Source organism: Sardina pilchardus, chromosome 6 (genome assembly GCF_963854185.1).
Source record: "Sardina pilchardus chromosome 6, fSarPil1.1, whole genome shotgun sequence".
NCBI classification, from domain to species: domain Eukaryota; kingdom Metazoa; phylum Chordata; class Actinopteri; order Clupeiformes; family Clupeidae; genus Sardina; species Sardina pilchardus.
The window spans coordinates 23,083,755-23,108,082 of NC_084999.1; the positions used below are offsets into that span (position 1 = coordinate 23,083,755).

At 39.9% G+C, this 24,328-nt stretch overlaps 1 protein-coding gene across 1 annotated transcript in view; it reads left to right on the plus strand.

The window, feature by feature from the left end:
- The first annotated feature begins 1,084 nt into the window (after nt 1-1,084).
- Nucleotides 1,085-24,328, plus strand: part of LOC134083414 (NXPE family member 3-like) — a 28,417-nt gene continuing 5,173 nt past the window's right edge. The window contains exons 1-5 of the mRNA XM_062539740.1: nt 1,085-1,108; nt 1,554-1,913; nt 10,111-10,529; nt 22,428-22,498; nt 22,770-22,976. Coding sequence (XP_062395724.1) covers nt 1,085-1,108; nt 1,554-1,913; nt 10,111-10,529; nt 22,428-22,498; nt 22,770-22,976 — 1,081 coding nt within the window. The remainder of the gene's footprint in view (nt 1,109-1,553; nt 1,914-10,110; nt 10,530-22,427; nt 22,499-22,769; nt 22,977-24,328) is intronic.

The following is a 24,328-nucleotide window of genomic DNA, read 5'->3' on the forward strand; positions in this document are numbered from 1 at the left end:
TTGCTGATGAGACCAGGTGGGTCATGGGTGTGCAGTCGTAGGTGAAGAGGGAATAAAGGAGATGGCTCAGCACACCGCCCTGTGGCATGTTGTATGTGTTTAGGGTGAGGGTTGAGGAGGTAATATCATGTTTGATATTGTCGTAACGGCAAAACTAGAAAAAGACTGCCTCCGACGGACTTAAAACCGCTAAGATTGGCACCTTACACTAAACGATTTAGATGACAGGAGCGCGCTGCGATTTCAGTACAACTCCCAAGATTTCCGCCCGATTTTGGAAATTTAGTCGCCGACTGTTAAAACAGACCAAAATCGTGCAATGTAAGCCAGCCTTAAAGTGAAACAACCTCCAACTGCATGCCTTGTTGAATAATTATGTGCCACTGAACTGAAGGACAGATTTCTATAAATAATAAAAGGTGCTTTTTCTCTGGTGTTAGTCCTTCTCCGGAGGGCACCGGCCGTTTGTTATGCACCTCACTGTACATTTCGATGATACTTTGTGCTTGGAGCGCCGCGATGGCCAGTTACAGAAGGAGGTATTGATACCCAGTTCATTGAGTTTGGTGATCAGTTTGGAGGGGATGATGGGGTTGAAATACTGAACTGAACTCAGTGAACCACATTAATTGTGTGCTATTAAAGGGAATGGCAGATCAAGTTAGATCGAGAAATTATTATTGCAGTTACTTGGTTTTCTATGAAACAATAATACGCTTCCGTTGTGTTGCTCAGTAAGTGTAAACAGTTTGTGTAATACCGTAGGTAAGTCAAGGCACTTAGTTATTTTGGTCCTTTTTAGTAAGAGACCAGTTTAACTACTGACTGCTGAGCTGAAAATAGCAATTACAGGGTGTAACACATATTCAGTATGTAACATTACAAACCTTTATACAGGGTGTACAAATAATATCTAACATTACAAACCTTAACACAAGGTCTAAAAATGATATGATAATGATAACATCACAGATATTTTGCATATACAGGGTGTAAAAATTATATGTAACATCACAGACTTTTAGTATATAGCCTACAGGGTATTGTGAAACTGATATGTAACATCATATATCTTTATAACCACATGAAAGCCTATGTGGTGAATTTGGTGTGATACATAATTTCCCTTTATGGGTGCAGCCTCCTATGGGTTCTTAAGCCCAACGCTCTGTGCGGCTGCTGCGCGGCAGACGTTTCCAGTGGGCTTTGCTCCATTGAAAACAATGGAGTTCTAATTTTTTTCATGGCGCGGCGCGCCGCGTACGTCTCTGGTGGGCGTTGGGCTTTATGGGCACCGATACCCTTTTCATGTCAGCATACCCAGGGATAATATGGATTTCTAGACGCTCTCAATCCAACTTGACCTGGGGTCAATTGAACAGTGGTTGGCATGACCCGAGTTGCTAACAATATAATGTTACTTACAACATCACTTCTCTGAACCACTGGTCCAAATGTTGGTGACCATCTTACATAATGCTTTGTTACAGGATAACAGACATGGGTGGTATATGACCGGTTATGTTTTTGTTGGTTTGTTTATCTGTTCTCAGGTGCTGTCATACAATATTGGAGACACTAAAGGCCATGAGTCTGTTCTGCCAGAGCACAAGGACATACTTGGTAACAAAACACAAAAGCTCAAAATCCCAGAGGGCGTGGAGGACATAAGTATAGAGGAGTGGGACCGGATACAGAGAGCACTTCAATGGGGGGGACCGGACCAGCAGGTTACCACTGTAAACATGAGCACCAGTCCAGACCACACCACCTTCGTTATTAATAACTTTAAGGACAGTTACTCTGTGGGAGAGGAGCTGCATGTCACCATTGTTGCCAAGGACTTAACCGGAAGACCGAAAACCTATGGAGGAGATTTCTTCAAAGTAAAGGTTTTTTCACCCACATTACAGGTAATTTCATATTTTCCCCACCCATTCTGATTTAACATATATTTTTTTAAATATAATTTCCACTGTTAATGAGGTGATGACATAAGAATCTTGACTCATTTTGCCCTTACATATACCTCTAATAAATATGCCCTTCTATTGCGCCATATATCTTTTTCAAAATAGCAGAGCAATGTAATTGACAGGAAGAAAATAGAGATGTGGTGGCCAACAGTGATGCGCAGTCACCCCCAGTTATGGGTCAAGACATAATTTGCCGCATCCCCACTGAAACGCGATTTTATCCCCCCACATTTTGTCACGAACATGTAGAAATGCACGGAGTCAATGAGGTTGAAAGCAGGGTGCGCGCACAAAGCCACTTGTTGTTTCTGCGTAGACAGACCCTTGGCTACACTTGACATGCAGTTGTGTTCTGTTCTCAGAGCAAATGCTTACTCTGTCTATGAGCTGCAGTTTTTCTCGAACTGCTGGCCTCCTCGACAAGAAAATTAGGCTACTGAGCAGCGAAGTTGCCGATGCAATGTGTGCTTCTCAAGTCTGATAATTTGCAGCAAGATCGAATGGTATTATGGAACCATGGACTGAAAGAAAAATAAACTAAAAGTTTCCCCAATCAGGAAATACTTCTTCATTTAATGTCATGTAGACATACAGTGAGGAGCATATGTATTTGATACCATGCTAAAACAGGAATATAAAATCATCATATGACAATTGATCATAATGCCTTAATTCACAAAATGAGTAAAAATAAAACCGCCAAGGACACAAATTTTCTTTGTGATTGAAGAATGTATTGTAAATAAATAAATGTTTTCCTTAAATGCTAAGGGAAGGAAGTATTTGACCCCCTATGTAACCCTATGGAAATTTAACACATAGGGTTAACATAGGGGCAGGCAGATATTTAAGGCCAGCTATTTCATGGATCCAGGATATTATGTTCCCTTGGCCTTTGGAATTAAAATAGCCCCACATCATCGCATACGCTTAACCATAGCTAGAGATTGGCATAATGCTTTTTCCAGTTTGATTTGCATTCAGCTCAATGAGCATCAAACAGGCTAATAAGGTCTCATCTCGCTGCAATTTATAATCACGGAGCAATGTAACAGAGAAAAATGAGTGTGATTTTAACACACTCAATCGGTCACTATGGGTTTTGCTTTTGGTCGATTGGTAAAGACGTTAATAAAGACTTTCTTAACAATATTCTATGCCTGCATGCTTTGGAGAGCTTCAATGAAGCATTCATGTGAGGAACAGCTGAAACAGAATTTGTATAGGAAAATCTTAATTATTTTCCATGTTGAGTCAAAAAGCCTAATTTTTGGATGAATGCTGACACGGAACAAAAAAAGGTAGACTAAATGCATGTTTCCCAAATGCTGAGAAATCACTAGGCTATAGGCTATTAGGAATGAGCAGTCACGCGCCGATTTGGGAGGGGTCTGAGCCGGTCGGCCATGTTGGAAGGATGCATCTTTGATTGCCAGGGGCAACACCGAAGAGGCGCATCAAGAGGCGCACCAAGAGGCGCATCAAAGCATTCTTTGATTTTTGTGCATTCATCATTCATAATTAGGCTTATATTGTTTTAAATGCATATGACTCTAAGATACCAGTTTTGCATAGCTCAATAACGCTACGACTAAGTTGGACTACTTTTTACAATAAGAGGGTCGGGTACAGTATTTTAATAATTATTTCTGCGGTCTGAGTGAGTTGCGGTCGGGTTATTTGAAAACGGCGGGGCGGGCCGTTCACACATGTACCCTCGCAACACTGGGTGTTACATTGTGCATCCTTACTGCTTTGCATTGCATACAGTTAGGACATTCCAATTGAAAATTATTGTAATTAAACAGCGCATATCTAGGGCAGAGTGTACACTGTAGATACAGAAGAACGTAGAGCGCACGGCAACAGTCCTGCCTGTCCTCCAAGAGAGCTTAGATTCTGGAGGTAAGTTTCCCATTCATTTCTGTACGGTGGCCCTGAAGTGCAAAACACAACACAAATAAGACAACACAACACAAATAAGACAACACAACACAAAGAGAGAAATCACGGCCCCGAAGTGCACAACACAACACAAAAAGAGACAACACAACACAAAAAAGAGAAAATACGGCCTCGAAGTGCACAACACAACGGCAAATCACACAACACAACACAAAAAGAGACAACACAACACAAAAAGAAACAACACAACGCAAAAAAGAGAAAACACGGCCCCGAAGTGCACAACACAACGGCAAATCACACAACACAAGACAAAAAGAGACAACACAACACAAAAAGAGAAAACACAGCCCCGAAGTGCACAACACAACGGCAAATCACACAACACAACACAAAAAGAGACAACACAACACAATTAGAGAAACCTCGGCCCCGAAGTGCACAACACAACACAAAAAGAGACAACACAACACAAAAAGAGAAAACACAACACAAAAAGAGACAACACGGCCCCGAAGTGCACAACACAACGGCAAATCACACAACACAACACAAAAAGAGACAACACAACACAAAAAGAGAAAACACAGCCCCGAAGTGCACAACACAACGGCATTAACTTTTATAGTCTATATGCATGTACAATCACTTAGTCATGTCGTAGCTGGTTTTGAGTCTACCACCAATTTTATGGCTTATACACCAGTTGTCTTTGGAAAAAATGTATTGTATTCTTACTTCCGAAATCGGCTATGGGCGGGACATCCCCGCCCCTCCTCTGAGAGACCTTTGTTTCTGGAAGTAAGTTTTCCATTAATTTCTCCAATTGACAATCTGTACTTAGTTTTAGACCATGCCTTAGGCTGCGTTCAGAGTTCAGACTGCCAGCCAAAATCCGATTTTTAGCCCATTCAGATTTGAATCGGATGTCACTTTTGAAGTCTGAACAGTGACAGATCACATGAAATCCGATTTTTGCAAAACGGATCCAAACCACATCCAGGAGGTAGTTTCATATCGCATTCGTATCGGATATGGACGGATGTGTCTCAGTCTGAACAGCTCCCAACACTCAGATCGGTTTTGACTGTCCGTGACGTGACTTTACGTGAGTGACCGCCCACCTATTTTCGTTACAGCTATGTCTTTTGACCATGTTATATTAAAATTTTACTCAACAATACTCATTGCTAAATATACAGTCTCTGCTCTGTTTCTATGGAAGTTGCAAGAATCCACGTTGTTCTGTTAAATGCCGTTAAATAATGAAATAGCCTTCCAACAGTTTGAAGCGGAGCTTGCCACTGATCAGTTTCCGTTTCTGTTGCGGAAATGCGCACACGCATGCATGCATTCAATGAACACTCACCTAGTTGTATTGTTTATGTTTAATCACATCAAATTAGCAAGTATTTCCTCCTGATGGCAGAAACATTTGTTTTCGTTGCTACAGCAACCTGTCAGATCTGTTACTAATGTGACCCAGTCTGAACATATCCGATTTGGACACTTGCTAAAGGCAGTGTGAACAGTCAGCCCAAAAAATCGGATATGAGAAGGAATCAAATTTGAATCAGATTCGTCTGCAGTCTGAACGCAGCCTTAAGCTGGGCATACACTGTGCGATTTTTTCAATCGCGGTATTCAGCTGCTGCTCATACTGTAGGAGTGAATTCGCAGGGGCAGCTCACGATTCCTGTTCTCACACAACACGATCTGATGTTCGGATGCGATCTGACTGCTCACACTGTACGTCATATCCAACTCATCGGGAACTTTATCAGCTGTGCTGCCATGCGGCCCTGTGTTGTCTATTTGCTTTCAGTGTTGCCAGGTCACATGAGGAGAAATAAGCAGCAGGTCTCTGAAAATAAGCCATAATAAGCTACGTTTACATGCAACCATCGGAATGACCAATCGGATCAGTCAATCGGATCGGATCCAATCGCAAAGTTTACGTGGCGAGGAGTATTTTAGATGCGCGAGTTCACATGACAGTAGCTACACGCGCATAGGCCTAGCCTGCTTGCAGTTTTGCTCGCAGAGATGGACGTGAAAGCAGCCTGACATTTGAGGAGATATTCCCTACTTCCAAGTTTCCAACCCTCTGCCTCTGCTGTCTTCTGTTCAAAAGCAAAATCAGAATAGTTTTGTTTCTTTTCCTTATAATTAGAATGACTAAAACAACGAAAATATAAACTAAAATTGCGTCCTCCTAACACACTCACTGGCCGCTTTCACACTGCACAGCAAGTCGGCAACCAAGCGCTTACTTCATGCATGGTCATACAGAAGTAGCCTAGGCTAATTCCAAAGCCGAAAATATAGCTGATTATCCTGTAATCTGACGGGGTAGCAAACCACCAAAACGTCTGACTGTTGCAACTATCGCTAGTTGTTTTGCGCCTCAGATGTTGTTTAACAAGTCCCAGCAACACAAATTCAAACGTGTACGGAAATGCATTCAATCAATACACTGGTCCATACCAGCTCCACACGGCCCTTTCAGACATCGCAAAATATCTCTTGTCTCCACTGTAGTCGTAGCTTCAATAGCCGTTTAGCCTCCGAAACATACAGTAGCCTACCTGTTAACATTTGGCTTTCAGAAAACGAGACTTCATCACTGCATTTCAGTCATTGCTTTTACCTTAGGCTTACCTAAAGCTATACGCAGCTGCCAGTTAGCGTATCCAAGTGCTGCCTGCAGCCTAAACTTCAAAGATGCTGTCAGATTTTGTTGTTTTGAAAGTGTCACAAAACTAATATTCTTCCGATGCCATGTTATCCGTCACTGTTTAAACCATAGACCTAAAAGAAACATATGGTTCAACCTCACGCCCAGTGCTTATGTTTACACCTTCAACAAAGATCTTTCACTACTATCCGCTTTTAACCCTCTCTGCCTATGCCATGGTGGCTTATTGGATAGGAGAAATATTGCGCCTCCTTTTCTGAACATGCGCAGGAGGGAAGAGTAGCCGAGAATGATCCCATCCAGCGTATACATGACAACTATTTTACTACCTGACGGGTCCGTTCCACCTCTTTCAATCCGATCCAAATTTCAATCAGATCGGCGATTTTCCTTCCGATTGTCTTGTTTACATGAAGGAATTTAAACCTGATTGGGCCTGAATCGGATTAGAAAGGGTGCATGTAAACGTAGCTATTGAGACACAACCCCAAAAAGTTAGCAACCCCTCCCCGAACCCCTGTTACATTTCTGGAGTGATCATAGAGGAGCCTACAGTTACAGTGTAGATTCGACGCAGCTGCATAGGTTAATGCATGTGTAGTGTGACAGGTTGAGGTAAATCGGCTCGTATAACTGCTTCAACAGTGTGATAGACTCACAAGGGGCGACCAGGATTTCAAACAGGTTTGATATTCTCCCGATCGATCGGGAGGTGGTCGTGAGGTGGTAATCGCTTCTTGTTACCCCATGTATACTACACGATGCGAGACGCACGACTGAGCCAAAATTCGGTCCGATCCCCAAAATAGTCGCACGACTCAAAAAACGTGGCAAAATGGGCCAAAAATGACATAGTGTAGGCCCTATACCCAGCTTTAGGCTAACCAGCTACGACGTGACTCATACTTATACAACATATCATTTTGAGCAAAAAAAACTACCAGAGAAATGAAAAAAGGTAAAGTTACAAGACTGTGCACACATTTTAAATTCTGACTGGAAGAACTACTATCCCATGTGCCTTGTCAAATGTACACACATTTCGAACATTTACAGTGTAACATTTGCAGCCTGCAAAAATTATTCTAAAGAAAATTATTCCTACTATTTCCATTGAGTAAAGTCATGTCGTAGCTGGTTTTAAGTCTACGGCTACGATTTTATAGCTTATACTCAAGTTGTCAGTGGAGAAATTCTATTGGATTCTTACTTCTGGAATCGGCTGTGAGACTATTGAGCTCTACAGCGCCCCCTCAGCAAGCTGTCTCTGAAACCTCCTCCCAAACTAATGAGCAGTGTAATGGTGCATTCCAGACAGCATTTAAACTAGTGGGATGTGGGATTTATTCTACTTCCAACTACGAAAGATGCACTGGAACGCCTGTCGAAGTGGGAGTTCCTACTCGCGAACTCGTATGAGCTCAACCTGCCCCGACCTCAACAAAATGAAGTGGGAGGATTATGGCGGCGCCCATGGAGACATGCTCCGTGAGGGGTAACTTTAAGGAATACGCTATAAACTTTAGGGTAGGGTTGTTTTAGACACGGTAATTAACTTGTTCTTCATATTATGACTTAAAATTGTGTCAACAAAGAATACAATTTGTGAAAGTAACGTTATAACGTTATACAGTTAGCCTAGCCTAATATGCTAACGTTACGACGGTATGCTAACGTTACGGCGGTCACCCATGTTTTCTAAACCTCCCACTCCAAAATGCTTGGAACGCTTTGAAGTGGGAGGTAGAACCTTTCAGGTAGGGTAGGTCCCACCTCCCACTCGTTTGGATGAGGTCTGGAATGCAGCATTAGGGTACAGCCCCTTCACACCTGATGACAATCACAGTCTAACAAATTGGCCGCTCTTGCCCATGATGCCAATGGACTCTGACGAAGATATAGTAAACATCAAAATGTTAAGCCTACCTTACACTGACAAGATTTGGGAAAGATTCTTGAAAGATTGCAGTCTTTTAACTAGAAAATGTAATTCCATGGAAGGAATTACCATTGCATGTAAATGCAAAAAGGTTACTCACATCATTGTATTAGGCCTATAGTTAAAAAGACAACTTGGCTACATACTTGGAAAGTCACATTTAAAAAGTGATATGAAAATGCATCATAATTGTGGATATAGGCTATTTTGGAAAATAACTCTTCATTTATTAGAATTTAAAAGACTGAAACGAAGTTGACAACGTCAAACGACTTGCAAGAGCTGACACTTTAGTAGCCTACAGTGAAACGACTGGTAGGATAGCTTATAGCCTTCATATCTAGGCTACACTAATGAAGGTTAAAAGTAGGCATGGAATACGGAATACAATCTCATTCTCAAACAACGCCAATCAACGATGATGCAGCAACAGGTAGGATATCTAGCAAATGTAACGTTAGCTTACAGTAGGATATTTTATGTAGGCTCCACATTTTACAGGATGAGCTAGTATGTTCTTCGAAGTGTGATCAGGTGCGTGATGGTCCTAATAGAAATAAGCCTAGGTTTTTAATTTGTGAATGATACCGAAAGCTTTAAATGATTGCCTGGCTTAAGTCCCTATAGCTGAAACGACTGGTTTGCTAAACCCTGTTCGCCTTGCAGCCTACCCCGACGTTAAACGTTAGCCTGGAACAATTTTGGTTGTCGTTAGCTAAATACAGTGTTTACATTGACGTTAGGTTAGATTGTCTTTAGCTGTTGATAACGTGAGAGCAAACCGGTTAGGCTACTGTAACGATATAAACAAATCAAGTAAGGAATAGCCTAACAGGAGACAAGACGACAACGTCCTGGATTACAGTGGCATGGTAGAATGTTTTCACAGCTGTAGACGTAACGTAACATTCACGTTTAGCCTGGTTTAGCGCAGCGGTGATGGCATGGCTTTGGATCAGACTCGAGATCCTTGATTACTGACAGCTGAGCACTGACGTAACAATTAGTCTTTGCCGCCAAAGGGTCTCAATGTAAACTCTATGGGAATTTTAAACTCTTTTATCGTAAATATCTCAAAAAGTATAAAGTTCACAAATGTGAAAAAATAATAGAACAAATCTCAGTTTCAAGACCTTTGTATGAGTGCTTGAATGACGTCAAACGGTTCAGTGGTTTTAGAGCCTTTGATCGTTGATTTTGGTCGGAAGAATAATAATAAGAAGAACAGTGATAACAGTACATTGCATTTACATGCAATGTAATTAATGCCCCTCATTCAAGCTTTACTCTATTTTTGACTACAATCTTTCAAGAATCTTTACCAAATCTTGTCAGTGTATAAGGTAGGCTTTACTCATTTATTGCTGTGCACCTATGCATTAAAACCTGGATATAAGTGAATATCTGTGTTGCTCCGGCATTCCTCCTTTACTAGTACGACACCGTCCCTTCCCGTAGACGCACCAGGTGTCCACAGAAGCACAAAGGAATTACCCTTTCACAACATATTCAAATTTGGTTTGAAGTGACACAAGTTTTGGGGCTGTTCAATGAATATTTGCTAAATCTTTCCTCTTTTTCCTGCACGCTAGGCTAGTGTGTTTGGAGGGGTACTGGATCATCAGAATGGCACCTACTTGGCCCGGTTTACCCTACCATGGGCGGGTGAGGCACGGGTGGCGGTCCTCCTGGTTCACACCAGTGAGTCTGTAGAGATCCTCAAGCGACACCGGGAAACAGACCCCAACCGTGGCGCCTACTTTGGCTACTTTGTGGGCAAGAACTCTCAGGGTGCTCAAGTGGAGGAGAGGTCAGACTGCAACGTCAAATGGGAGGGGGTGGGCCTGCCTGGTAAGGGGGTCTGTTGCTGTGAATACCCAGATTTAAAAGCAAAGCTGACGTGGCACTGCCGTAAACCCCCAACTCTGCCATGCAATACTCTGGTGTACCATGGTATGGGTGACAATATCGTGCATGAGTGGACAGAATTGGAGAAGGCAATCATGGACAGGTGAGGAAAAGAAGTTTGATTTTATTTATTATTCATTACTTATGCACATTTATGTTTATGTTTATGGTGCTTAGTGACACTTCGGTCCAAATCAGGTTTTTCCAAAATCATTTCAGCGGTTCCTCAGCTCGTAACAGGGTGAACGGCACTTCTGCATTCACTTCGCGGCCCTCTAGTGGCTATAACCGCACTATATATACTTTCTTAAAATCATGCAACATGCTCTACCTTGTCTGTGGACATTGTTATTTGGTGGATAAACAAATAGTGTGCGTGCAACAGAGGAAAAGTGCTTTAGTGTTGCTTTAACAATTTATTCAGTTATCATCAATAAGTTTAAAGTGGTCGTATAGGCTACATAAAATATTTATAATAGTAATAAACTGAACTGAATATTAACAGAAAATAGCAAATCATCAACAATAACCATATACATATACGAAAGAGAATTTATTATATTTATTCTATTAATTTTATTCTATTTATTATTTATTCTTGCAGTCATATATTTTGTCCCAGAGTATGTTTCTCAAAAACATTGTTGTCTAACTATCGTCATAACATTGTGTCCATCATTGCAATTATGGTTTAACAATTGGGTATTTCTCAAAAGCATAGTTCTTCACACTTACAAACAGCTTATTCACAGCTTTTATTGACCACGGGTTGACAGTTACACCAAGCACCAGAAGGGGGACACACATAGAGAACAATACCCAACCAAGCCAGGCCTACTCCCAGTTGAACCTACCCCAATATAGATAGATATTAAATACTAGTGGTGGGGGAAAAAATCGATTCTGTTCAGTATCGCGATATTTTGTGCACACAATTAAATCGATACTTGTAGCTCAAAGTATCGCAATACTTAATTATATAATTTAATTATCCATTTTACTTTTATTTGAGTCGAGTTTACTCAGGGTTTACTCTGATCACATTATTACGCTTATAAGGGGGGCACGTGTTGTGGTGTTTCATTGTGCATTCAACAGCAATAATAAATGCTTCACAATCACAACCTGTTATACTGTACACGACACTCTACACTACTTTCACATCGAAAAAGGTGGGTGTATTTTGGTTTTCAACAAAAAGTGAATATAAGGACCTTGACATGCACCATGCCATTGCAAAGTGAGTTGAACAGTGTTATTTTCCTAATTTTTTGTAATGACTTAGAATAATATGAGAGACATGAATAGCAATATATCGCAAAATCGAATTGCAATACTTGGTGTATCGCAATATGTTAAGAATCGCAATATTATCGAATTGTGGCCCAAATATCGCAATAGTATCGAATCTTAATTTGGTACTTTGGGGTTAACTGTAACCATTTTCTGAGGCTGTTGAAAACACCAAATCACACAATGTGGTCGTTTTGGGTGTCGTGGGTTGTAATAAAGGTTGTCAACGATCAAACTGACTACTTTTTTCATTCGTTTTAAGAGTTTAAAAGAAGAATTTCTAGTTGTCTTGCCAATCGCGCTCATAGTAGCCTATCCGCTGACGTCGGGTCCCATAGCAACACAGTAGGCTACAGTTGTATGAGGCTGCTGAGCCTGTCTTGTTGGCGGTGGCCTGTTGGAGGGATTGTAAGAAAAGTTGTCATTGTCAAATCGACTCGTTCTTTTTTATTTCTTCATCTGAAGAGGAGGAGAAGAAGGATTGGCAGCGATTGCGGCCGGGGCAAAAGTATAGTGTGGAGAAACCAGGTCCGCAGAGGTACGGCTCGCCAGCACCTGGGCTACCTTGTTGAGTTTATTATGTGGTGTCAAAACCGCAAGGATGTTTTTCCCCCACAGTATTTTGGCTGCAGCTGCCGCCAAATTCGCCAAATTCTACCCTCCTGCTTGAATCAGACCGTCATCCGCACACAAGGATGTTTTTGACAGTAGGCTAGCCTATGTTGGCAGCAATTGCTAAATTCTATCCTCCTGCTTACCCAAGCTAGAAGAAAACCAAAAACTCTCCTCTTAAACTCTTCAAATTAATTTGAAAAGTAGTCAATTTGATTGTTGACGACCTTTATTACACGCTACGACACCCAAAACGACCAAATTGTGTGATTTGATGCACGTTTTAAACGGCCTTAAAAATGGTTACAGTTAACCCCAAAGTACCCTTAATTTTTTTGCCAATTCCCACCCCTATTAAATACCACCCATACACCCCAGTTTACAGACGAGCCCTAAGGGTGAGAGTATACAGAATAGCAGAGCAATCGCAATGACAATAATGCAGGTAGCAAAAAGAAAACACAGCAACACAAAAGAACCTTAAAGTCACTTCAGCACCCCATTAATGGCAAATTCAATACAAGTGAAGGAAGGCGCACAACACTCAATACATGCACATGAAAAATGAACACAGCCAGCTATCACTTCATTACACAGCCTAGAGGCCAGCTGGTTGACCCTATCCATTACACACTGTTGTACCGTACACATAATGCCACACGCATATTGTTGCTTACTCTCTCAGCTCTGACACACGTGAAACGTCATAAGAGGCCTTACCCAGTCTGTGTTTGCCTCGCTGTCGCCGATGCCCCGCCCTACCCGCGGTGCCAAGTCTCCTGTTGCTCGCTGCAGTTCTGTATAAAAAGGATGCCTCCCCCAATTATCCAATTCCCCAATTACCCGTGTGCCCAATGTCCCATCAGTCCTCATGATTAGCACAATGTTCCCTTCCCACAGTTCTCATCCCACCAGTCCATCATTGACAAACATGCTAATTACAGACGCTTCACCATATCACAATCAGTCTGATACATGACACAAAGAACGCTCTCTTAATATTATCATGCCTCCGCGTTCTGAGCAATCGATGTCACCTAATTCAGCACCTTCATGGTGGACAGTGCCTTGTACGTCGGACGTAAGGAGCTTTTCGTAAAAAGACTTCTAAGTGATAGTCCGGGAACCATGACCATAAAGGTAAACAACTTTGGTAAGTTATACCTTTGGAGTCTTCGTAGCTCGCTAAGAGTGAACGTTATCGGGAAACCAGCCCCAGATAGACACACAGACAGACAAACATACAAACTAGAAAAGCACTCAGAAAGCGCTCTGCCTGTATTGTTCTTCCGACTCAGTCTTGCTCCACTTACTTCTTCCTTGGTTGTCATACATTTGAACCTAAACTATTCAGATCGCCACCACGTGGCCAAAGCATGCCATCACACCGCTAAGAAAAAAACATAAATGCCTCCAGAATCCCGGCGGTTATAAGCACCACTCCCAAAATGTAATCGTTTCTTCCTTGGGTCATTTTTAACCTTCCTTGAAAATTTCATCCAGGTTTTCTGGGCTCAGATCCGGTTCCGGTGACATGGCGGCAGTTTGAATTGCTGGCCCTCTGAACCTCCTCTAAACTCAAATATTATCTAATGATTTAAAAAGTAATCCACGAAATATACATCATGATCTTCGAGTGCTAATGAACCTTCGTTCAGGTACGATTTTGGAATTAAAAATACGGGATAAGGAAGACAAGCGAATGAATGAAGACGCTGGCAGCATGGCAAAGATAGCTGAGATCAAACAAATGTTTGCGGAACTGAAAGACTCTTTGAGTAAAGAATTCCAAGAACTAAAAGATGATCTTAAACAATTTCGAAATGACACTGAGCGGGATATAAAAGCAATTATGGAACAAACAACTGATCTGCGCCAGAAGGTGGAAGAAACGACACTTCGCGTGGACCACCTGGAGTCTAGGGTGAGTGACAGACGACGCGGACATTTCCACGCATAGAACAACACAAGAGGTGAAGTCGCGAGTGGATGCACTTGTCGAGATGGTGGATTACTTGGAAAACAAATCCAGACAAAACAATCTGTGTATATACAATATTCCCGAAAAAACTGAAGGTGAAAACATGACTGCTTTCCTTGGACAGTGGATAGGAGATATTCTTGGAGTGTCGGGGGAGCTCGGCATTGTGCGAGCACACCGCATTTCTAAGGAGCGACAAGATTTTGAAAGACCAATAATTGTCTCCTTTTTCAACTCAGACACAAAAGCACGGGTGCACGCGGCGTGGAACAAGAAAGAAGTGGTTTATGAAGACAAGCGGATTTATTTCGACCATGATTTCTCATCTGCAGTGAGAAAACAGAGATCTTTATACAAACCCATAAGACAACAACTAAAAGAGCAAAATATCAAGACGCACATACTGGCCCCGGCAAAACTGAAAGTCTTCAAGGAAGATGGGACTACTATAACTTTTTCGAATCCAACAGTGGCTGCAAAAGAACTGGATCAGGAAGGCCTGTACAAAACGGAGAGCAGGAAAGCCACTAACCGATCCTGAAGTAGGCCTAGGCCTGCGAGCCAACAAGACTTCAAGTAGCCCTGCGAGCTAACGAGACTTTAAGGGAAGTAACTTATATTTTTCGGTTGACACGAGAACGCTCTTGGAACTCTTGTGGAGAAGACGTTTTGATGAGGGAAGGAATGGGACCGTGAAGGGGGAAAAGAAAAAGAAAAGAAAATCATGTACCCTAAAAAAAACAAAAAAAAAACGATGTCGAAATATGTTGAGTTGAACTGTAGTTCTCTCTTTCTCTCTCTTTCTCTTTCTATATCTATCTCTCTCTCTCTCTCTCTCTCTCTCCTTGTGTGTGTGTGTGTGTGTGTATATATTTGTGTTTGAGAGACTGAACTGTGATGTCTGTGTGAGAATGGAAGGTGACTGGGGTAGTGGGTAGAGTGTATGGAAGTATGAATGAAGTATGAATGGAGGAAAGGTAGGAATCGTGTGTGTGAGAATGGAAGGTGATTTGACTGAGTGTATGGAAGTATGAAGGTAGGAACAGGAGTGGATGGCTAGGTGAGTGAGGTGTGTGTGATTGTGTATGTGTGTCTGTCTGTTTTTATTTTATTTTATATTTATTTCTCTCCCCTTTTTTTTGTGTGAATGAGTGTATATGTGAGTTATGGGTAGGTGGTTCTGTGAATGTGTGCATAATTTGTGTGGGGTTTTGTCTGGTTTATGTATGACATGTATAGGTGGGAAGAGACTAGGGGGAGGGGGAGGGGAGATTAGGCGGGATGGAGTGGGAGTGAAGGGATGAGGATGGGGGTAATTGATTGGACTACATATATATATATATACATTTTTTTTTCTTCTCCCTGTGTCTGTAATGTTTAAAGTTTTACTTACACATGAAAAAAAAAATCTGATTTGAGATATACAAATTTCTAAGTTCAAGGGGGGATTTGGTTGAGAAATTAAAATTGAAATACTTTCGCCTGTCTCAGATGTATAGCCTTTTTTGTTTCCCTCTACCTCTAGTTAATCGAAAAATAAAAAATAAAGCTAAGAAATATAAAGCCGTTTTTGTTTGGAAGTTGGGTATGGAAATAGCATAAAGTAAGCGGGGAGGAGGGCACAGAACATAAGCTGCCACAAATAGGGGATGTATAGGCCATGCTCAAAAAAGTTGGCTGACTCCCTGATCACAAAGATGTGTCTAACAACAGTCACCATGAGATACCACTTTGGCCTGGGGTGGTACAGATGGAACCAAATTTATATGTGTGTGTATTGTCTTTTTTCCCTTTTCCTTTTTATTTTACCCTGTTTTTTTGTGTTTTGTTCAATGGTTTCACATACACTACATATTCATCTAGGCTCATACACATACACTCATGCACACATACATATACATATTCAAGTGAATGAACATGTAACTGCCCTAATCACGTGGCTTGAGTACATCAGCTGGATGCTATCAGATGAAATAGTAAGGATGCTCGAACCTGGGAATTGTCAGCAGCCTCATGGGTGAGTTAAAAGTAATATCTTTGAATGTCAACGGAATAAATAATGTTATAAAGAGAAAAAAGATTCTGTTAGAGATGGAGAAGGAAAAAGCAGACATAATCTATTTGCAGGAAACTCATTTGGATAAATTAGAGCATGAAAAATTAAAGAAAATAACAAAGAGACAGGTATACTATAGTACGCTAAATTCCAAACAAAGAGGAGTAGTTATACTTATTAAACCACATTTAAACTTTGAATTAGAAGTATGCCATACAGATAAAGAAGGAAGGTACGTATTAGCAGTTGGAAAAATAGAAGGAGCAGAATTTTCATTTCTGAATGTTTATAATCCACCTGATACAGACCTGGAATTCATGGTACACTTGATTGATTTATTAACTACAAAGACAAAGGGAGTGGTAATAATGGCGGGGGACTTGAGGAAAGCATGCTCTGAGTTGGGATTAGTAGATATATGGAGACAACTTAATCCAGATAAAAAGGAATATACATGCTTCTCTGGAAGACATTCTATTTACAACAGATTAGATTACTTTTTTATTTATAAACAAAATGTAACTTTAGTTAAATCATGCAATATTAGCTCAATAAACATCTCAGACCATGCAGCGATTTCCCTTACAATATTATTACAAACTAGCAAAGGAAGGAGTTTATGGAGATTAAATAACTCGCTTTTGCAGGAATCACATTTTATAGAAATGATTAAAAAAGTACTGGAAGATTATGTTGAATTAAATGATACTGAAGATATAGATTCAATTACATTATGGGAAGGCACAAAAGCGGTTTTGAGGGGCCACATTATTTCATACTCTGCAGCTAAGATGAAAGCAAGAAGAGTAGAACAGAAACAGTTAATTGAGGATATAAAAATAATGGAGAGTAGACATAGTAAAACAAATAGCAATGAAGACAAGGAGCAATTAAAAGAAAAAAGGATACAATTAGATAGAATACGTACGGTCATCATCAATTGTAACATTAATACATAAAGAAGGGAAAGATCCTACAAAATGTGAATCATACAGACCTACAGTGAGGAGAAAATGTATTTGATACCATGCTAAAGTTGCCTAAAAAGAGGAATATAAAATCGTCATTTGACAATTGATCTTAATGTCTTAATTCAAAAATTGAGTAAAAATAAAACCGCTAAGTACGCCAATTTTCTTTGTGATGGAAGAATGTTTCGTAAATAAATAAATGTTCTTCCTAAATGCTAGGGGGAAGTAAGTATTTGACCCCCAATGTAACCCTATGGGAATTCAACACATAGGGTTAACATAGGGGCGGGCAGATTTTTATTTTTTAAGGCCAGCTATTTTATGGATTCAGGATATTATGCATCCTGATAAAGTTCCCTTGGCCGTTGGAATTAAGATAGCCCCACATCATTACATACCCTTTACCATAGCTAGAGATTGGCATGGTGCTTTTTCCAGTAGGCCTATTAGCCTGTTTGATGCTCATTGAGCTCAATGCAAATCAAACAGGCTAATAGGCCTACTGGAAAAAGCACCATGCCAATCTCTAGCTATGGTGAAGGGTATGTGATGATGTGGGGCTATTTTAATTTCAAAGGCCAAGGGAAATTTATCGGGATGCATAATATCCTAGATCCATGAAATAGCTGGCCTTTAAAAATAAAAATCTGCCTGCCCCTATGTTAACCCTATGTGTTAAATTCCCATAGGGTTACATAGGGGGTCAAATACTTCCTTCCCCTAGCATTTAAGGAAAACATTTATCTATTTACGATACATTCTTCAATCACAAAGAAAATTGGTGTCCTTGGCGGTTTGATTTGTACTAATTTTTTGAGTTAAGGCATTAAGATCAATTGTCAAATGATGATTTTATATTCCTGTTTTAGCAGGGTATCAAATACATGTGCTCCTCACTGTATATCACTTCTCAACACAGATCACAAGATAATTTCATCAATCTTGGCAAATAGGCTAAAAGAAAATATTACAGAAATAATTACACCAGATCAGTGCGGCTTCATTCCAGGAAGGATCTTGGCGGATAATATTAGACGAACTCTGAATATGATTGACTATGCACAAAGAGAGAATAAACAGCTATTATTATTGACATTGGATGCTGAAAAAGCTTTTGATTTGGTCAGCTGGCCTTTTATGTTTGAAACAATTAAAAGGTTTGGTATAGATGATATATTTTGTAAATGGATTGAAACTCTTTATAGTAACCCGGTGTCTGTAGTAAAAACAAATGGCACCATATCAAGGAAATTTAAGATTCAAAAAGGCACTCGACAAGGAGACCCACTCTCCCCACTTCTATTTGCTGTGTATATTGAAGTGCTGGCAATAGCTATAAGAAAAAACATGAATATTAAAGGGATGAAGATGGGAAAGGAAATACACAAAATAGCTCTTTATGCAGATGACATAATTCTATACTTAACTTCGCCTGAAACCTCAATGCAACATCTATTAGAGGAGATTAAAAAATATAGCTCAATATCTGGTTATAAAATAAATGAAAATAAATGTGAAGCATTAAGTATTAGAACACAGATTAATTATCCTGTTAAACAACAGTACACTTTTAAATGGGATACAGAGAGTATTAGATACCTAGGTATCTCCATTAGTAAAGATCTAATTAACTTAGAGCAGAGTGGAAACAATTAAAATGAGGCTACTCCCTCAACTTCTTTTCTTATTCCAAGCGTTACCTCTCCAATTACCAGAGACATTCTTTAAATCGTGGAACAAAATCCTCGCTAATTTTATCTGGAACAATAGAAAACACAGAGTCAAATTTAAATTACTTACTCAACCTAAGAATGAAGGAGGCCTAGGCCTTCCCAACATTCAAAATTATTATTATGCAACACAAATTCAAATAATTATGAGGTGGATGAAAGGAGACATGGAGAAAAAGTGGATCAATATAGAAAATGATATAACAAGAGGATCAATAGGAACACTACCATTTTTAAAGAAAGAGAGACAAAAACAATATCTACACCCCTTTTGCATAGGTAATACAGTTATGAATTGGAGACAACTGTGCAAAAAACTTAAAATGCCAAGCGATAGTATACTTCTCAGAGAAATGATGCACGACCCAGACTTTATACCAGGAAGAAGTGACAAGATTCTACAATGCTGGGCTGGTAAGGGATTAGTTACTTTTTCACAATTTCTCGATACAAATACAATAAGAGTATTCAGTGATATGGCAGATATGTATAACTTGGAGCAAAAACACTTTTTCAAATATTTACAGATAAGAAGTTATATAAAGGAAAATCTAAAAGAAGAAAACACTAGAAATGAACTAGTACAATATTTGATAGAAAATCGAGATAAAGGTAAGATAAAACTTTCAAACATATACAAAATAGTGCAAAACCTAACAATGATAAAAAGCGATGCAAAAGAGAAATGGGAAAATGAGTTATCCATAAATATCACTGAGACAGCCTGGAGAGACTCTATGAAGGACAGCTTTAAAAGCACACATTCAAAACACTGGAGAGAATTCGCTTGGAAAATAAATCAGAGACTTTTCTTAACTCCAAACATAAGTGGGAAAATGTCCCCTACAACAGGCTCTGGTTGCTGGAGAGGATGTGGAGAGGTAAAGGCTAACCACGCACATATATTTTTAACCTGTCCAATAATAAAAATGTTCTGGCTAGAGGTAGAGAAAGCTACTAAACATATACTGGATATTAAAGAACATCTCACTTTGGAAAACTGGTTGGGTATTAATATTCAGGATAAGATAAAAGCAAAAGAGCAAAAGGTTTTTAATATATTGCGCCTAACTGCACTGAAGCAGATAACAAGGTTATGGAAGCAACCTAAAACACCTGAACTAATTTTGTGGTATAAAACGATAAAATAACTATTTGAAATGGAGAGGCTTATATCTGTTACAAATGGCAAAATGGAAAAGTGGAATACAGACTATCTGAGATATGTAGATAAGGTAACAAGGTGCTCTGACAGCATGGTATAGGGAATATAAATTACACCACATAACATTTCGCAGCACATACACAAACACTCATACATAAACACCCCCCCCCCCCCCCCCCCTGCCACCTTTCCCGTGTGTAATGTCCTTCAGTGTATGTGAGTGATGTCCTATGTTATGTTACTGTATGTCTACGTGTGTTATAGTTCGTATGATGTTTAACTCTTGGTTTTCAATGGTTCCTATACATGTGGCATGTTTCTGTATGTTTAGCCCCTGGGCAATGCATGTTTGAAAAAATTTAAATAAAAAAAAAAAAAAGAAAATTTCATCCATTACTTTATGAGTTATCTTGCTAACAAACAGACAGACAAACAAACAAACAAACCCCGATGAAAACATAACTTGGCGGAGGAAGTAATAATAACGATAAAAGCGTCCACACAAACAATGATAAACAAAGGCTCCCCTTGTGTTAATGAATGTGCTGGCTAAAATTTGATGGGTTCTGATGGGCTGTTAGCTTTTTGTCGTTCTCAAAATCGCTCTGAAAGTGATCCCCAACAATATTGTTCTTCATGTTGTCATCGTTTATGTGTGAATGTCGTCAATCATATAACGAGAGCGATATTCGTTTATAGGTATTGTTCTTAAGGCCTATTCGGACGGATTGGACATTTACATTAGAGGTCATGTGATAAACCTGCATTACTCTACATCCCCCTGTAAAATAAGTCCCGTCCGAATAGGGCTATAGGGAACCTAAGTCTCCGCCCCTTCCGGTCGGTCCACTGGACCTAAGATCGGGAAAAAAATGAATATGAGAGTCTATGGAGAAAGAAATTATTTTCTGGTCCCGATCGTGCCATGAATTACACATATGATGTTTGTCAATTTTAAAGACAAATTTTCATGTAAAGACATTTGCAGTTCATTTCGTAACTAGTGAATTACAACATTGTGAAATATCGTAATTCCATCGACTACAAACACATCAGTCGCGTTAGTGACGTTAGCTCACTTCACAGGCACAGCCACCGGCACCAGCAACAGCAGGTCTAATTTACACATTAACATTAAAGGTGACATAGAATGGAAATATTTTTTTTCTTGGTTTTCATGAATTATGAGAGGTTGTGCATAAACAAAGAGCTATCATGAACATGAGGCATGGTTGTGCCCTCCTTCATATGAAAATCCTGAACTTGGAAATAGACACTAAAAAATGGGCGATTCAGCAAAACTGCTGGCTTGTGATGTCAGACATCACGTTCAATTGGGGTTGCCAAAGAGGGCACCATTTAGTCAAACGGACCATTTCAATTCCCAGCCTAAATATATGGTTTTAATTAGTCTTGTAAAATATTTTTTTTAAACCAAAGTTGAATATATACTATTTTAACATCAGACAACACAGTGCAATACTCAATTCATCCATTCTATGTCCTCTTTAAACATTAGCATTAAACACTCCAAATAAGTTGTATTCGTCCATAGACTATACACAAACTACAGTAAAGTGGCATAGTTGGCAGCAGCGCTAACTAGCATAACAGCTAACTAACTAGCGAGCCGCTCGTTTAATGTTGGTGACGTGATCGTTTGAGACGAGAGATGTAGTCCACTTGGCGGATTCGCACAAAACTAACATAACTTTTAAAGTCTATTGAATAACAGTACTTCATTGACGTGAAAAATTATCTTTTAAATTCACACACATCATATGTGAAATGCACAGTACAATTCGAACGGGACCAAAAAATAATTATTATCTCTCCATTGACTCCCGTTCATAAATTTTCACGATTTAGGTCCAATGGACCGGAAGTAGATGCGCGTCACTTAGGTTCCCTATAGTGTGAACGGCTCTTCATATTCTGAAGTTTGTGAATTCGATCCGTGCTTGGGGCACTCTTAGCAGGTCCTATCGCTGGTAAAATAGCCATAGGGAGTTGTTGATTGCAAAGAACAAAATCCAGGTAAAAGTCATTAAAGAACACTTTGAGGGGTTGCTTTTCAGAATGGCTACAAATGTTCACTTGGACTCAAACTTGTAGCCCATCACATTGATTTTGTGTGATTTAAGCTACAGAAACAAAATGTGTGACATGTCATGCCACTTTATGTTTCCTCAGGCAATATGTGCAGCGTTGGATCAAGGGTGATTCACGTGAAATTAGAGTCCTTGCCTCTAATTCAACTATTGGTATGTTTTTCTTTGGGTCTGTGTCTCAATTTCAAGCTACGCACACACACACTACCGTACGAAAACCAACACAGTCACTGTCTATTTTTCTTTCACACCCTTAGATTAGTATTTTACTCAGTGTAATGTGGTGATTTGACAGACACTGAAGGTCATTTAACGGTATCTACAGTTATGAGGGCATTTAAGTGAGTGGCAGCATTATCTGCAGGAGGACCCAGATACATTCTACCTCCACTCATCATACTTCCTCATACTGTCTCCCCTTTAGGACAGAGAGTGAAATGTAAACCTGGAATGCCCACACCCATACCAGCAGGATTCTACATGAAAGACGTTTGGACGTCATTTGTGTGTGCCACCCGTCATTTTAACGCTGCCAGTGAAAAAACTCAGTGTTTGAGGGACAAACACATCTACATGATGGGAGACTCCACTCTCAAACAGTGGTACGACTTCATCGTCTACTCCATGCCAAGTGAGATGCATTGAAATTGCCCTCATGCACACACACACATACACTCACACTCACACACACACACACACACACACACACACACACACACACACACACACACACACACACACTCACACACACACCTGCACACACCTGCACACACACAAAATCTCAAAATCTTAAAGGAGCATTTCACCAATTTGTATTAAAGGTACACTTCACTTCAAAATAGTCCCAAGTCAAAATCTGCCTAGGAAATCTGCATTATCATTTATGCTGATTGTAAATACGCTGACCACAAGAAGTAAATACCCAGCTAGCACGCACACGTTGAATCAACGTCATAGCTGCCGTTGATGCAACGTTGTTTACTGACGTTGATTCAAGAACATTTTGGCCAGTGAAACCATGTTGTTTTGACGTTGACATTTTCCTTTTCATTTCTAATAAAAGCGAGTATCACACACACACAAAAAGAAAAGCGAGTGACACAGTATTCCACTAAGCCTAGCCTGCATTTGCCGGGAACCTATAGCACACATGTTCGTCATTAGGCTACTGTATATTATTTTCAAACACATGTAATCATATTTTCATACTTACGAGTCACGTAATTCACTGATGCATGGTCACACAGGTCAACTAACGGGAAACGTCAATATCCATTTGAACGGAGGGGTAGCCCACTTCACTTACCACCTTAACAATTCCACGAATAACTGCAATATATAGCCCTTTTTTCCGTGTACATATCGATCATGGGCTATATAAATAAAATGTATTATTATTACTATTATTAATAAACATTGCGTTAGTTTTTGTGACTTATGAAACATATCCGTGGTAAGTTGAGCAGACTGCTGTTTCATTGAAAGAGGGTAATAAACATTTATCTCCTTATCGATTGACCAACACTTTCATACATTGTACAGTGGCGAGTGGCGCAATGCTAGCTTTCTCACCTAGCACTCAGTAGACCCGGGTTCAATCCCTGCCTTGAACTAATTGTTGGACGGCTTATTTGTCTTTATTTTAAAACGTTTGGTTATTCATCTGTTTATTTCAGATAGTTTGTTATTAAAAACCATTAACGAAAAGAGCGAGAGAGCGCCACTCGCCGCTGTATGAATGTAGATACAATATCACAATAGTAAATAGTTTGTACAATAGTAAAATATTTACAGCAAATATGTAAGAAAATGCTTATAGCCTACATTAGTCTGAGCTTTAAAAGATGCAACTATAGAAGATATACAACTTAGAAGATATACAACTATGAATGTACGTAGGCATACTAAGTAAGCCCAAATAAATACAACAAATTTCAGCTGAAAATAATTTTTACACACGTAGGCCTATGCCTAATAGAACAA